This window comes from Anticarsia gemmatalis, chromosome Z (genome assembly GCF_050436995.1).
Source record: "Anticarsia gemmatalis isolate Benzon Research Colony breed Stoneville strain chromosome Z, ilAntGemm2 primary, whole genome shotgun sequence".
In the NCBI taxonomy this organism is placed as follows: domain Eukaryota; kingdom Metazoa; phylum Arthropoda; class Insecta; order Lepidoptera; family Erebidae; genus Anticarsia; species Anticarsia gemmatalis.
Genome location: NC_134776.1, coordinates 7975506 through 7992991, shown reverse-complemented (window position 1 = coordinate 7992991; position 17486 = coordinate 7975506). Strand labels below are relative to the sequence as shown.

General features: G+C 35.4%; 2 protein-coding genes across 6 annotated transcripts in view; both read left to right on the top strand.

Annotated features, from left to right (window-relative positions):
• The window catches only part of LOC142986695 (uncharacterized), a 28664-nt gene extending 22139 nt beyond the window's left edge, over positions 1 to 6525 (top strand). For 4 of the 5 annotated variants that reach the window (XM_076135292.1, XM_076135291.1, XM_076135294.1 and 1 more), the window contains exons 6-11: positions 3184 to 3299; positions 3814 to 3932; positions 4253 to 4396; positions 4785 to 4950; positions 5074 to 5229; positions 5321 to 6525. In XM_076135292.1, the coding sequence (XP_075991407.1) occupies positions 3184 to 3299; positions 3814 to 3932; positions 4253 to 4396; positions 4785 to 4950; positions 5074 to 5229; positions 5321 to 5533 (914 nt within the window). In that variant the 3' untranslated portion in view covers positions 5534 to 6525. The remainder of the gene's footprint in view (positions 1 to 3183; positions 3300 to 3813; positions 3933 to 4252; positions 4397 to 4784; positions 4951 to 5073; positions 5230 to 5320) is intronic. The other variant, XM_076135293.1, reaches the window with a different exon arrangement.
• A 3021-nt stretch (positions 6526 to 9546) lies between these two features.
• Positions 9547 to 17482, top strand: LOC142986696 (D-3-phosphoglycerate dehydrogenase). The gene is made up of 8 exons (XM_076135296.1): positions 9547 to 9701; positions 10123 to 10264; positions 11595 to 11746; positions 11885 to 12104; positions 13816 to 13948; positions 15573 to 15688; positions 16452 to 16554; positions 17133 to 17482. The coding sequence occupies exons 2-8, from the start codon at positions 10130 to 10132 to the stop codon at positions 17255 to 17257; spliced, it is 984 nt and encodes a 327-aa protein (XP_075991411.1). The 5' UTR covers positions 9547 to 9701; positions 10123 to 10129; the 3' UTR covers positions 17258 to 17482.
• Positions 17483 to 17486: the final 4 nt, after the last annotated feature.

Below are 17486 nucleotides of genomic sequence, written 5' to 3'. Positions count from 1 at the left end.
TGAAGATTTTGTCAGGCGCTACGTTTGTAAAATAATTGATAACTAAAATGCGCCTTATTAGAAATCTTTTGTATTCATTGTTAAAAGTGATTTAACGTTAAGATTTGACAGAACGTTTAGTAAAGAATGGAGCGATGCATTTATTTGCACTACACTGCACTGTAGTATAATTAGTATTATGTGATTTACAATCTGTGGTGGACATTCAGAAGCCATGCGCCATAATAAACAATGATGTTGGTAACAATCTGTACTTACAATCTTTATGCAGTGGCCGTCACAGTGCGAAAGTTGTTTTCATTATCATTTGTTGCTTGGCGATTGTTTTCATAGCGAATGTACTTTTTACGCGAGTGTTATGTTCACTGAAAATGTTAAAAGGCCTTGAAACTGCTGGTATTATGAATAAATTCTTGATATAAATAGAAACATGTAATACCACAAGTTTTAGACCTTTTTAAATTTGTATTCTGTGTCCCTGTTTTCTGTACTCAATCCTTCTCCTTTCCCTCATTTAACACGCTTTTAGATACCTACTCTACCTACCTACCTACTCTTACCCTAACGACAGGTTTGCGGTTAACTAGTTCGACGACAAAATTTTGATCCTAAACTAAAAAGTTGTTATATTTTTAGGTGAATACGTAAAAATAGTAATAGTATTAGGAACGAAATCTAATTACAGACAAACATCAACATAAAAGCGGTTTTCTACAGTTTTAATGAACCTCACATTTTTTGTTAAGTAACACACCGATTAATTTACATCAAGAGCAATTCACTTCTTAGAACGACAATTAAGAACACTTAATTACATAACAAAAACCCGCTAAAGAACAACAACATAACGTGCATTTTAAAGTAATTTTAGTGATACATACATTTTGAGTAACAACATAAAATTATTAGAAGCTGATTCAAGTATGAAGAATGTTCTTTAAAACTCACTTAAACAACGGTATAATGCTCACTTAAATGTATATTTTTGAATTCTAAGTAGATTTACACAGTGACGTCATAATTTAGTATAGTAATTGACGTCGGAGAATCGTCTCAAGTATTAGTTACTGTAATTGAAGTACTTACTACAGTGCTTATTATTATTGTTGCTGCTTACTTTATTATTTGCGAAGGTAAGACCTTCATGTTAGGAAATTAATTTTATTATGATTAGATCTTAGATTCATGTTCAGTTGACAACAAAATAAATATCATTATCAGTACAAAGACATGAACACTGTTCTAGTTTTTTCCGTTAATACTTCTTTATAACAAACAAAATTAAAAATTTGTCCGTTTGTTTGTATATTTTAAAAGTTTTTATTCGAGTAACATATCTACGATAATACGAGATGGTGAATTTTAGTTCATCCAAAATTCTTGTTCATACTATAGTTTCGACGAAATAGATCATAATAAGCAATTATTGTTATAAAAATAGTGGTATTTTATAAATTCTGGCAAAACTGTGGCCAAAACTAAGTTGATATTATATGAAAGATAAAATAAACGTTATCCAAGTAATTACTCGTAATCTCGTACACTTGACTGATAAACATAGAGGGCATAAAAACACCTCATTGTACAAACAGGTGATGTTATCACTAGCTAGATATAATAATATATATTGTTATAAAATTTGCTGAAGTCATTCAAGCAGTAGAAGCAACGTGGCTGCTTCAAAAATTGAAAATATTAAATGATATTACGATGTATTTTAAAATCAAGTCGATTACGCTGTAATATCTATACACAAAGTCTGTCATATTGAATAACTTGTTTTGTACAGTTGGTCCGAATATGCCCGACTGTAAGAAAATTGCGACTGCAATTTTAATTTTAATGTAAGTTTAGGTGCCCTTAACTTAAAAATTGCACACTTAATTTTAAAAAGTCACGAATTCTATCCCTATCACTGCTATGAAAGGGTTCAAATTTTAATGCCAAAGGACTTGGCTGCTAGATTAACGCTTTGTCGCACAATGTTGCGGAATATGAGAGAAGACTACCTATTGTGAAAAAATCCAATAGTGTAGTGACCAGTCAACGTGCCAAAAAGATGTTTTTTTGCACTTCCACAATTTACACAGTATCAGTTAATACGGGAAGACCGAATGAAGTATTAGACTATAATAAATTTATGGACTGGCATTATTAATAGGCAAATCATTGGTCCATTTCAGTTGCCGGCTATACTAAATGCGACATGTCTTTGGACTTTTTAAGATACTTTAACTGGATTACTAGAATTGAATATGTAGAAATACGGAAAACAAACTTTAAATTACCAAAATCTTGTAAAATTATTAGGTTACTTTGGAGGGCAAAATCACAAAATAACAAGAAACGATCGCAACCTAATCGCTACATCACCATCGCATTAAAAATAGTATGAAAAAATACTTTAATTACTCGACCATTACACGAGCATATTCAAGCGCAATATACAGGTCGCAACGTTTACAACACACTAGTTAAACTATAAACGAGAAAAGTAGTAAGCTAATAGCGTTAGGAAAAGTGTATTAATTGAAACACTACATATCTTGTTGACGCGTGCTAAGAAAATCATAATTGTTTCTTATTACTGTTACTTTCGCAATGAAAAGGAGGATTATCTTCAACATCTACTTAAAACTACTTAGCACTTCGCAGCCGTAACTGAATAACTGCACGTACGCTAACACTTTTAAATACACAACGCTGCATTCGGTCAAATTGAAATCAATGTTAATAGCTGAGGTCGGGGCGAACTTTAATTAGTATGTAGATCTAAATGCACCTGCACACGTAACATGACCTAAGTTATAAGCACAATTTATGAGACATTGGCAACTCTTAGATTTCCTACGTAATTTCGTTTGGAATTCTAACAGGTAGAGCTGGTTGGCCATGAGTTGCTAATATTGATAAATACGCCTAGTGTTGACCGACATTGCGATATCTCAGGTATTCGATACTGTCGCCGTTCGTACTTACCTTTGTCTGTAATACAGCTGTTATAATATCGTGGTTTTAGAAAAGATTAAGGTACAATATAACACGAGTGCACTCCTAATTCACCAATAATCCAACCGTCCCATTATAACCCTTCCTGTTCCATTAATAGTTGAGAAAGCACACGCATGTGAAACGGACCTTAACACTAAATCCGTATGCATTGAACTATTATTTGTTGACCAGGTCGCTTCAGCAAGCCTTCTCCCGGTGGTCGCAGGACGACGGCAGCTACAAGTGGAACACCCGCCGAGAGCGTAACTCCCGCAGCTCCCGCTGAGAAACCAGCCACACAACCTAAGGTCTGCATCCATATTCATTGACCCTTTACTGCGTAAGCTATTAAGCGACTGCTTTGCATTGCGAATAATTACTAGATAAGCAATTAAGGTCTTAATGTTACGAAATATTTAAATTGATAATAAACTTGGTGTGCATATAATAATACGTTTCGTGACAGAAAACGTTCGGTTATAAAGCGGTCTTAATATTGCACGTTATAGTAGGTTTGAGAATACCTACTATTCAATCATTTAGCTCATTTTTGTTTTATGATCGTTTGCAGTATTTTTAAGAGAGGCATACCCAAAAATATACACATAACGTCATAAAAAGGTTACAACAACAGATTTAGGTTACAAAACGATAATTTAAAAGCGTTAAGACCAACCGAAATTCTAAACCAGTAAAAAATTACTAGGGCAATAACTATTTACTTTAAAAGAACCTAAGCGTGTAAAAAGTACAACATCCAGTGCTCTTAATAAATACGACCTTTAATTTGTGCTTCTTACGATTGAATGTGTATTGTTGCAGGCGTTCGGTCGTCGTGGTCTGTTCGCGGGCCGCACTCGCCCTGCCTCCACCACCTCAGCACCTGCACCTTCGGAAGACGGCAGCGCTCCCGCGCCAGCGAGTGAAGCCCCCGCTCCCAGGTTAGTCACATCGCTACAATTTCAACCGCTATCGAATTTTTGGGTACCAAGCCTAGTCAGAAGATTAGGTCACATTCCCGATGACTTTGCAACTAACTCAGCTTAATTATCATTATGGTAAAATTGCAGAAATGATATAAGCAACCCGCTCGTATTATTTAACTTTTCTAGGGTCAATGCATATTTCCAGCCAGCAAGATACCGCTTACATTGAAGCATATACATATATTGCTTACGGCGTTTAACTGATAACCTAACACACGAAGCACTTTATTTATGTAATTTATAAAGCACTTACTAACAAAGTGTGTTGACGTCAGGCCTAGGCTTCGCCCTGGTCTGAGAAGAGGTCCTTCGTCGACCACTGCTGCAGCGACCGCGGCCGCATCTCCCGAGGATAGCACGTCACCAGCAAATTCCGGTGAAGCAGCTGAGACTACTCCCGCCCCGTCCAGAACTATTGGGTAACTACAGCTTATGCTAGGAACGGAAGGCTAATAATACTTTTGCCGAATGCTGCCTCAGGGCTTGCAACTAAGATTGCCGTACGCTTACATGGTTTAGATATAAAAATATGAGCGAAGTGAAAGGCATCCAAAGGACTCTAAAGGATGGTTATAGATATAATAATAAATGTTAATAGTTACATCACCAGTTTAATATAAACAAAAATTTGGATTTGTATTCGTCGTCATTTTATGGTAATCCAGCTCCATGACTTGCAAGAATATAATTTGATGATTTGTTAATGACATTAAATATGATAATGTGATCATAATCAATACGTAATTTCTAAAATCGGTCACCGCTAGTATATGTCGAAAGGGTGTTGTAACACTATTTCTGTTATAGCCGTGGTCGGCCTGGTCTGAGACCCGCTTCCCTGCGGCCTGGACCCAGGCTGAACTTGAGACCTAACCCTCGCCTGAGAGGCGTCAGCACTGCCCCCGAGGCCGCGTCTGAAGCCCCCGCTGAGACATCAGCGCCTGACTCACCTGCCACCGATGCTGATGCCGAGGTAATTCACCAAATTAGTCCAGTTTTATGTTGAACAACGTGAAATATGTTGCTTAATCGTGCATATTATAGGAAACTACCTAAAAACATCAAGTGGTCGGTATAACGATGGCAATCATTCCAGGCATCATCGCCCACACCTGCGCCTGAAGCTTCTCGCAGTGGCCTCAGGGTACGCAACAGGCTCCAGATCTCTCCTTCACCTAAACCACGAGCGTCCGTCACACCACCTGCTCGCCGTTCAAACCCACTTCTGAAGAGAAAGCTAGTTTCCACTGAGGTAATGCATCCAAGAATATAGAGAATTAAATATAAAAATATTTATAACTGTCGCGATACGATACGACTGGGCATTTTTTGTCTTATTACAGGCAACAACAGAAGCACCCAAGAAGTCGACGGAGACAACCGAAGAGAGCACAAGCGCCGAGAAAGTTGAAGATGAGACGGAGGCACAGCCTGCCGAGACGACGCCGGCGCCGCCACTGCGCGGCCTGGACGCGCTCATCGCCAAGCGGCGCGCCGCGGGCGGCATCGGCGGCCGGCCCGCCAGACCCGCGCGAGGCGTCTACAATCCCAAATAACCCCCCTGACTACTCACTACTCTCTGGTTAAACACATAATGACATGATGCTGATACTTATGCGAGTTCACCGATCAGCCCATTTAGTTACCACTCGACGTCGCATTAATGTATCATCTCACATCGAATTTATTCAATTTAAGCCCTCTATGACATTTATTTAAAAATTCGCGATATTTTTTAAGAGTAAATATAAAATCTCAATAAGTACAGCATTTACGATATGTCATTAATCTTAGTCAATTTACTCCAGAAACTAATTAGATATTAGTAACTTTGTCCATGTACTATCTACCTATTTCAGTGTTTTTCTATTATTAGTTATAATGTGTCTATAATTAGAATAAGTCTCTAATATTTTTCACTTCTAGGAATGTGCCGTTTGGTACTCTCTATTTAGTACTTTTCTTTTTATTTTACAAGTGTTATGTACATATTAGTGGTAGATATTGTTACGAGTAAGTCCGGGATTTCGAGTTTAATGAAATCACCGATAAAATCAATACAAACCAAATCAATATCACTCAATAAAATAATTATTTCTCATTTATTATAAAAAATACGTCTAACTTCTAAGACACTGTCGATTTGTCCCGGAATTTAACAAAACCCTTGAGATTTGTATCATCTTGGGTCTTCTGTCTGAAATTGAGTAAATGTAATATATTTTTGGCAATCGCTAGTTCAAGTGACATTAAATGTCTCTGAACCAATTTTATAGATGTAGTTATACATATTGTAATATCTATCATCTATGCATTCTATATGAAAAATATTCTAAATTGTATAGATTTTGCAATCATACTCATGTTTCGTTTATTTATTATTAATATTGATAAATTGTATGAAGTATAATATAATTGCCGTATATAACTTCGATATGACTCCACGTGTCGTCTGCTGAAGCACTGACTTCTAGTGCCATCGTGATATGTTTTGTATCTTTCGTAAGTGTGATAATAAAATTAATAATTAAGATTTATAACGTTTGGATACGTGTTGTTTTATTTATACTCGTATGTTCTGACGTACATTGTTCTTAATGTTTATTAACTAATTATTTCATCATGCCAGTAACCGACTTACTTATGTATATTGCGTTATGAAACAGAGCGTGAAATGTTTTTATTTACTTATTCATATTTATATTAATGCTGAAATATTTTGACCGACATAAAGATTCGGAAAACTATCTTTTCTTTTGAGCTATTGTTGTACTTTAAGTTTGTATAATATAAGGATCCTGGAGTATCTATTGATCTATGGGGGTTGGATCCTAAGACCTATAAAATGTCAAAGACTTCTGGGTTTCCCTTATACACAGTATTTAATTAATCTTAGTTTATAGGCCCTATGCAGCTTTATATTAGCTGGCCTATGATAAAAAAATCGAGAAATACTTCTACACAAAAGATAGGCACAGGTTAGTTTGGTAAGACATTGGCTCAGAGATCGACTTTAAAAAAATCATGTAATCTTAGGTTAAAAAAGCGATTGATTGCCTTTAAAAAATTGGGTTGTATTTTATCGAAACTTAACTTAATCATATAAGTATTTTTAGTATGGATTCGATTATATTGATTACGGCCCCACGAACAATATTACCTCTTTATGATATTCCGGTGTAGATAAATATCTGACCAAAATTTTCCTTTACATATTTATCCGTATGATATAATGATTGTACATACGTTGATAACGTAACTGGTGTCATGATACATCGAAAGTGCGAAGAGAAGACGAATCAATTGAATAATACAGTTATTATCGTCTCGTTATCGGCGACGGACAAATACATTGTGGGTTAAATGGAAACGTATGACCTTATCATGAGGAATCACTTGTTACGTCAATTGCCAATCATTATTTTTATTGTCTGCTGGACTTGTAAGTATTTTCATAATTGCATAGTACTTTTGTTGTATGTCTCCCCTCTGCAGCTTTGGTCCGAAAAAATATGGTGAAAGCAATATTTTTATGGAGTCGGTTAAATTATATTTGATCTGTCAGGCAGATCCCTAATCAAACCTTACTTATAATAACAAAGTTAAACGTGCTCTGCCTTTCCGCTGTTAATTTATGAATCTACTTACTGAAGCTGCTGAAGTAAGCTACAGCTGAAGTAGTTTATGAAAATCTAGAAGATTCTTCATTGTACACTTGAAAAGAAAGGGGTATTTTTTTCAAACCGTAAGGTAAAATGTACTTTTATTTTCATCTCATCATGGGGTCGCATTTGTAAGATTTTTTTATACATTAAGTTACAGATTTCAAGAGAGGTTATAATATTTTACAAGCTTCGTTTCACAAAAACGTTGCTGTAAATGTAGAAGGCAATAGCTAAATAAACCTTATCTAGCCTCCTTTTCGCTTTTTCATCGATAAGGCAGCAGAACTTGTGAAAAATCTGCGAAGTTATTAACTCGCTAGTCAAAATTAGGCTATTTGTTCCAAATTAGTAGAAAATAAATTATAAATATTCGGTGCATACGCAATAACGTTTTTTGAAGAAACATTTTCTCCCCTAAATTCTTAATGATCATATTCTTTTCTATACTAAGAAAAGTGACAAAAACCACAGAAGTAAAACATTTGCTTAATAATGACGAGCAAAAAGTAAAAACAGTATGGCGCCGCAGATTATGTTGTTTTTGAAGGTACAAACAGAACCGCGATTTATTGTGGAAGAAACCTAAAATTTACTACAATTATTATTACAAAAGGGGTTCATATATGCCCTGTTTTTGATAATAAGTACAATCAGTACGCTTTTTTATCTTTTAGAAACAATAAAATTAAATATTATTTACCTACCTATTACTATCTAATTTTCTCCAATAACTTCCACAGGATCTATAAAGGTGCAGTATTTTATATACAGACACATATTCAGGAGTTTTCCGTACGATGAACTAGTGAGCACTCCGATTATAAAGTAGGTACTACATTTTATATGCATAAAGACATTCAGGACTCAGTTTTTATTCCTCAAACGAAACCCAAAAGAATCAACTAAAGTTTTCAGGTTGGTTTTATGCCAGAAAGCTATAAAAAATGAATGTAATTATTCATAGCCTTTATTAAACTTGCAGTGTATGTTAGTTTGTTTGAGCTAAATTAAATGCATTACCCATCTCCCTACTGACTTGAAACTTTGCACGATAGTTAAGTTCCGAAGACATTGCATTCTTACGATAACCATAGTCTATAATCGATTGTGAGCTAGTTCCAAACTAGAAAACTCCTCAACGGCAAAAGTACAGTTTTAATTTGGTTAATATGATAGTATTATTTCATGCACAATATAAATCGTTAAGCATATAACGTTTCATTTATTTCACAATTAACCAATAGGAACGCTCTGAAATTTTAAGCATATTTTTCGCGAGTGTCTAATTTATTTCCTTTTCTATACATTTCCCTACCATTAGGAAGCGGGGAATTATTAAGATATTCGATCAGACAGTTAAAAACCTCGGACCTCACCTAGTAAATTGATTTGGTTAGTAAATCTTAAACTAAATCCGCAAATCAGATTAAAAGATGGTGGCTGTTGCAAACCATATGCGATATTATATTTGTGTACATATTTTGACTACAAATCAACAGCGTATCATGAAATAATTTGTGTATAACAACCAGCCGAAACATGTTTACTTGAACAATGGCATAACACGACGCAATGACGACCTTGTGTGACATTTGGACAACATTGTTTATCTGATACTCTTATATTTTTTTATCGTTGATCTCTTCACACTTGATTAAATATTGATCATATTATTATAACTAGTCAAATTCATATTAATAGCAAATAGTAGTTAAAGAACTCTAGGTTTGTAAACCGATTAGTTAATTTGAAATAGCGGTAATCATTTGTGTAGTAAATTATCGTCCTAACTATTAGTCTAATCTCATGTATAAATAGTCATAACAATTGCGTGAGATCGTGTGCGATTTTAGTGTTGCCACCGCTGATTAGTAGCGTGTGACGAGTGCAAACATAATATCAGTGCCGTGCGAGAGTTCCATGTTCGTTCATTGGACGCTTACGAAGATAAAAAGGTTCGCGTCGTTCATTCACGAACAGATCGTGTGCCTGCGCAACTCAACCGGCACTGTTCAGTACTTGTCCAGCCGCTTCACGATACAAACAGACACACAACACCGTGAGTTATTCATCATTTAACCCAATTAACCCACATTTACTTTACAATTAACAATCTGTCTTTAAATTATTCGTCCTACTAAATAAATCCAAGTTAATCATGGATTTCGTTGACTACTACTTCTTTAATTGATTAATATTAATCAATAGTTTGCGAATACCTACATATAATTACGATATTTTTTCCTTCTATTAATTTTATGTCTGGACTTATTTGAACACAATGTGACCGTAACTACTTAGCGTTAATACCAGCATCAAAACTTGCGAAGCGAGTGTTTACTTATTGGCGAATTTCAAACCGGTTCGTTACCTTTTTTAGGTTCGTGAAATATTCATGTAGCGTGCATTGGGATGAATGTCCACCTACCTACATACATAAATATTGTAATGGCAGCCTGATTATTAAACTTTTTGTGTAGGGTTAAGATGGTTCTGGATATCAAGTCAGTGCTGATCGTGGATGGAGTGGGCGCAAACTGCAGCGAGATCCTCAAAGCACACGGCATCAGCTCCACCAACATCGCAAAGATCTCCAAAGATGATCTACTTAAAGAAGTCCCGGTAAGATTACTTTCTATTCTGCATTTTTTACGCGATTTTTATTTTTAACTTCTTTTTATAAATTATATTTTGTATAACTATAGTAAGACCACGCGGTGCTCTTTCGCTGTGAAACTACCCCCCAAAAGAATCATTTTATTTGGGGTTCTCACACCATTTATTCTACATTAACCACACATTTATATTTCAAGGTACCCACATTATTTTAAAATTTTCTCGTCAGACATTCTCTAGATTTTTAGTCTGTATCATACTTAATCCCGGAATTGTGGTCTTCATTTACTTTTTTCAATATTTTTAATTCTTATAAAGACACGATACATTACATCGTTATCGTACAGAGATCGTGACAGCGGGTTAACGCCCTTTGATTACAACTTGCGCTGGGGACATGATACTCAGTTATCAGGCTGAACAAATATCCACTCAGAAAGTGACCTTGGCCTTATACTTTGATAATAAAAACATCACATGTTGTTTCCAACGAAAACTATTAGAAATGTATATAAGGTAGTATAGCAAAGCTAAAAATACGGAACGCCGGATGGTCAATTGTTACCTTGCTTTGGTTAATTAAATTCACCTACCCACATAAACAAAATCTAATTCACATGGGACTTTAGCAATGTATATTTTAAGTAACTTGGAAAGCTTCGGAAAACGTGGAATATATCCGCGATTTATATTTCGTCTAAGCGTTGTTTTGGACCTGTTCGGTGGAGGCGTTCGAGGAGAAGGGTTCTACAAAGAAATAATAACGCATAAATAGAAAGTAATGACGAGCTTAAAATGATACTGTGGAAAGACGGAAAACTTATACTCTCTATAATTTGTCCTTCTAATGTTACCTACTCACGATTTCTACAATATTGAAGAAAATAATACCTACATAAGGTTTTTTCCTTACACATACATCACTTCAAAGTCTAATCTCGTAAATAAGCAGGCACACTGATCAGACTCGTTACTTCTTGTTACACAGGTTTACCTCAGCCTTTCTGATTTATCTTAATTATATCAATAAAATTAATACCTAGGCCAATGCTTGAATCTATACTAATCTATACTAATATTATAAAGCTGAAGAGTTTGTTTGTTTGTTTGATTGTTTGTTTGTTTGTTTGAACGCGTTGATCTGAAAAATTTCTTTCAGTGTTGGATAGTCCACTTATCGAGGAAGGCTTTATCATCACGCTACGACCAATAGGAGCAGAGTACCAGTGAAAAATGTTACAAAAACGGGTCAAAATTTTACACATAAGAATGTGACGCAAGCGAAGTTGCGCGGGTCAGCTAGTGCAGAATATTTACCTAAACCTTTTTGTTCTAGAAATACGATGCTTTAGTCGTAAGATCCGCCTCTCAAGTCAACAAAGCCGTATTAGAGGCTGGTGCGAACCTGAAGGTAGTCGGCCGCGCGGGCGCGGGAGTCGACAACATCGACGTCAAGACAGCCGGAGAACGAGGAGTAGGAGTCATCAAGTAAGACAAAACAATATCATAAATACACCTTAAATAGGATGTAATAAAGCCAATTGATAAGCGAAATTGTTTTCAATGTCAGTTATAGTACGAACAATTTGCGTGGTTCCATTTCATTAATTTGGGTGATGTTTTCAGTGCTCCCGGCGCGAATGCTTTGAGTGCGTGTGAGCTGACCTGCAACCTGATCCTGTCGCTCTCAAGGCACGTGGTGCCGGCTGCGGCGTCGATGAAGGCTGGCAAATGGGAACGCGCTAACTTCACTGGAACAGAAGTTAATGGCAAGACTCTGGCTATTCTCGGGCTTGGACGTGTAGGCAGGGAAGTCGCTATTCGAATGAACGCCTTTGGCATGAAGGTGAGTTAAAATAAACAAATATGTGGTTTGCGCTATTGCTGGTGTCTTCGAATACTTGCTGTGTATTTTAATTTATCAAAGGATCGAGTACATTCTTGTGGCGTGTTTAGCCGTCAAATTGGCATTTTTATAGTAAATAATGTCACTTTGACAGCACAACATAACATAGGAAATTAACTGCGACGCCGGAAGGTTAAAATACTGATGAGTAGGTAAATCCTGTAAAACGGAAAGATAAATAATAAAAACTAAGAGGATTATCAGATGAAAGAATAGGCAGGGACGTATTTCAACACTGAATCAAGTTTATAATATATCATCAAACTATCACTTTTTTTTTTCTAGATCTAAGAGTTGATTAACAATTATTCCTGATGTTTTGCGACAAACTTGTGTATTAACGTAATTGTTGTGGTGTATTGCATGACAGTGACCACGGAATGGCTGAACAAAGACTGACCCACATTCATTCATCATGAGATAATAGTGACGAGACACCTGACGGACTGTCGTAATGTCACTCGCTTTAGTAAATATTTGTTGAACTTGTCGCTTCACCTTTTGACCGTGCAAAAATAGTGATAAGATAGTAATGAAATGATGAATATTTATAGATAAATAACAACAGCTGTCTGATGAAACAATTACTCGTAATATAAATAAATGTAACGCTATTCTGTATCACTATCGAGTATCGCAACTGGCTAGCTTTCGAGAAATGTTGTATGAAAATCTAACCTGCGCCTCTTGCGGGTGCTGTAGGAACTATTTTTGCAGTATATTCTAAATGAAAAACTCTCGATACTCTATAGAAGTGAATGTAGAGAATCGCGTTACAGATACTTACACTAACTTAGTTTCAATATCGTGATTCCAAAGACTAATTCAGTTTATTGGCCACTTATTTGCCTCTGACTAGAATATTTGTTATTATTTCTTTGCAGAATAAGTGTAGTGTAAACACATATGATTATATTTTATCCTCATACTGCACCTTAGCTATTTGTTTACCTGTTATTTTCCTCTTAAAATAAAACAAGTAAATCTTTCTATCTTGTACTGAATTTAGTCAACACACAATACAGTCTTCGCGAACTATTAGATAAATAAATTAAAATTGTGAGATTCTGGGCTAGATAAGTTATTAAATATTTAAAATTTCAGATTTCTTACTTTCCTGTATTGTCGTTAATGTGTTTTACTTGCATGAGGCAAGCAAAATACATTATTGTCATTTACCTATTGGTAACTTAAGCACAGTTATGTGGTAGACCACGTCGATCATACTATTCACACAGTATTTATTTACTATACTATTTTATTGTTCTATAGGCCTATTTTGTAAATCGGAATATTTGTTACAATTTCGATGTTTCATTACTATCACGCGTCTTAATCGATTTTTGGTTTCATACTTTCGCGAAAAAAATCATTCAATCGAAACTATTTGCAAATTAATGAAGTTGCGGTGGGAATTAAATAAATTGTGTGCGTAGTGTCGCTGTCGTTGAATTATCGTAGGCGCTGTGTATTCTTATTGCGTATCACAGTTGATACCAAGTGTACAATCAGTTCATGCTTTAAGGTACCATGTTAATTACTATAATCTATGTATTACAATACAGCATAGTTGATTTTAAATAATTCTCAATTGAGATACATGATAGCCTTGTCTCAACTAAGATATTAAAATGTATGAGCATTTGAACAGATCATCGGTTTCGACCCGTTCGTGAGCGCAGAGCAGTGCGCCACCTTCCACGCGACCAAGATGGAGCTGGACGAGATCTGGCCCCACGCAGACTACATCACACTGCACACACCACTCATTGAATCAACTAAGAGTAAGTACTATTAGACATTGTAGATAAACGTAGATTCGAACTATTTATGATATTAAGGCGCCTTTTTATTGAGTACTAGAGGCCGCCCGCGACTTCGTCCGCGTTGAAACCCTTCCCGTGTAAATCCCGTTCCCTTGAAAACTCCGGGATAAAAAGTAGCCTATGTTACTCGGAAATAGTGTAGCTTGCCAACGGTGAAAACATTTTTTAAATCGGTGCAGTAGTTTCGGAGCCTATTCAATGCAAACAAACAAAAAATCAAACATTCCCTCTTTATAATATTAATATAGATTCGTGCTGCCATACTGATGTTTAAAAATTTTATATAAGCGTTATAAAACTTTGATCACGTAGTTGAAAATATCTCCATGTTAGGTTGGTGAACAAAATTGTACGTAGGTACTTATTACTTTTACTAAAACAATTTCTAATGTTTGTTAGCATAGCTCATGTGTTAGTGTTACAAAATATCTGTAATCTTTTTTAAAAAGCATTGACGCGGTCTCTTTTTAGGCCTTTCCTTAAGCCTTATTATTTTGGCCTACTGAAACACTTCTAATATTTTGATATATGATAACATACCTACTGCTTAATGCTATGCTAGTAATATACTACTATTAGTTGTATCTAAATATATATTTTGGTGTCCTTATCTTAATTTTGTCATGATAGTGAACTAGTAGTTCTTAAGATAAGAGGCTGAATTACGCACATACAAGGTCATAGGTATCTGTTTTTTTCCTGAGCGCCTAGTAACACTTTCCTATAATATAATAGTTATAATACCTAATAGTAACTGGCAAGTGAGTATACCGAATCAAGTACGGCTTACCAGAGGTCATTAGAAAATAAATTGAGCAAATTTAAGAAGAAACTTAAAAGACACTTACTAAGCTAATAATATGTATATGTAGTAGTAATGTTTTTAGCTATCAGCTATTGAAATCTATAATTGGATACATATCCTACAGTTAAACTGCGGTAGTTATATGGGACATCAACGAAATAACTGTGTTATAAAGATGTTTAATAAATAAATAAGTTATTCAGAAATTAGTAAATGTGTTGAAAAAGGCTACCGTAGTTTACAGCATACGTTATTTGTAATCAGTATTGTCTTTTGACTTGGTTACAATTTGTAAGTAATATAGGTCAATAACCTTAGAATCAATGTCATCTAGTTGTTTGCAAGCGACATTGTATTACAGTAGTTTTATTAATAAACAGTTAATTTGTAATACAATTTACGAAAGTCTTAACTCTAACAAAACAAGAGAACATTTGGCTTTTTGTAATTTTATCCGACTGTTTTACCATAAACTGTTAAAGTAAGATAAGGCCGCAGACAGTCGAACTGTGTAAAAAAGTCCTAATAATCCTGAATTTATTGTATATTTCTTCATATTTTTGGTGCATCAAACATTGATGGAGTAGTTAATACATATTGGGTCGGAACTTACACTATATTATTATTATGCGGCTATATCGTCCCACTGCTGGGCAAAGACCTCCCGCATAGCTTTCCACTGCAAGCGATCTCTGGCGATCTACAACCCAGATTGGGTACAGACTTACTCTATAAGTAACTTTAAAAGGAAAGACTAAATAATTGTATTTTGTACAGATTTCATCAACGCCAACACACTGAAGCAGTGCAAAAAGGGAGTCAAGATTGTGAACGTTGGACGCGGAGGTCTGATTCAGGAGCGTGACCTACTCGACGCACTACAGAGTGGTCAGGTAAGAACAACATCATTACGCATTACAATAAACTCTTACCCTCTTATTCATAAACACGCTATAAACCTATTTTAGTTAAAAAGCTACTATAATATGTTTTCTCTTTATTTCTCTAAGGAGTAAAAGAAACAACACTTTATAAACCTTTCACATAACTTCATATATTTTTATGAATAAGTGGGTTATTGTTTGATATTGTTTGATTGATTTAACAGAAGAATTCAGTCACGTTAACTTGGCGCTTGGCGTTGTTGAAAATATTAAAATAATGGCTAAAAATAATTTAAAAACAATAAAAAACTAGTCAACCCATCAACGCGCCTAAAGGTAACAAAGACTTAAAACTTAGTGATACTTGCCTTCCGAACTAAGGGAATGCGTCGGAAAGAAACCAGGTTTCATATTCCAGAGATGCGCCTAGTTAACGTGATCGCGTCGTATGTCCATATTCAGCCTTGGCCTTAGCTACTTCACCAATTTACACTACAAATTTCATGAAGCTACATGATAAAATAAAAATAATAATACTTATACATCTTCAGGAGGCCTTGCATGCCTAAAATCTATTGTGGGCATGCAAAGTCCCCAATCCGCACTTGGCCAGCGTGGTGGACTCAAGGCCTAACCCCTCCCTCATTACGGGAGGAGACCCTTGCCCAGCAGTGGGACATTAATGGGTTAAATTTATTATTTTTATTATTTATTTTACATGATAAAAAGAAATGTGTCTGGTCAAAATTAAGCAATATGTAATATTTTCCAGGTCGGAGGAGCAGCCCTGGACGTGTTCGAACAGGAGCCACCAACAGACCCCCTGACCCTTGAAATTATTCAACACAAGGCAGTCATCGCGACACCTCACTTAGGTTTGTTTAAAAAAACTGTTCGTTTAAATATCATGTAAAAAATACGGTCCTGTATGTGTTTTACGTATCTCAGTTTACAACTAGCGTCGGTATGTCAAATTGATGGTCACTATTTAATACATAACTGCATTGATGTATAGTGTTAATCACTATGATCTAATAGAAAAAACCATGTATGAATGTACATGGTGTATAGTGGTTTTCAAATAGTTGTCAACTGATACGATAGCCCCTCCCCTCCGATCGAATGTTTTTCTGATAGGTTTCAATCATGCAAAATGTAAGTGTCTAGTTTTTTTTGTGGCAATAAGAGTAGGTAATGATAATGGAACCAAGGTCATATCGAACTTTGCAATCACCATTAATCGCATTCCTAGCCACGTCACAGATTCGACACCTGCTGTTTGGCTAATGTTGATATTATACTATTCTTTGAATCTCCACAGAAAAGAGGCGCTTTGGCGTATAGATAAATACCTAATTACCCATTTTTTTTCTTTATTGGTAAATAATTATTGTAAGTTCTAACATTAAGCTACTTAAAAAGATGGTGATTTAAAGTATTCTCATTTGCACAGGTGCATCGACGAAGGAGGCCCAGGTGCGAGTAGGTCAGGAAATAGCCGAACAGCTAGTGAACCTCGTGAAACCTGGCACGTACAACACGCCCTTAGCAGAAGTCACCCGCGTACTCAACAAATAACAAGTTTTGACAACCTTTTCACAAGTACTACATGTACATAGTTTTTACGTTGATTTAGGTATATCTAGTTGTAAGTTGTGTTGTCCTTTGATTTAGAATTAAGTTATATATACGTTGCAAGAATAGCTCTAATATTTAGTTTTACCAAATCAATCTTAAACACACATCAAAACTTACATACTTAGTACTTATATCATTTAGGAATAATAAATATAATTATAAGACTGTT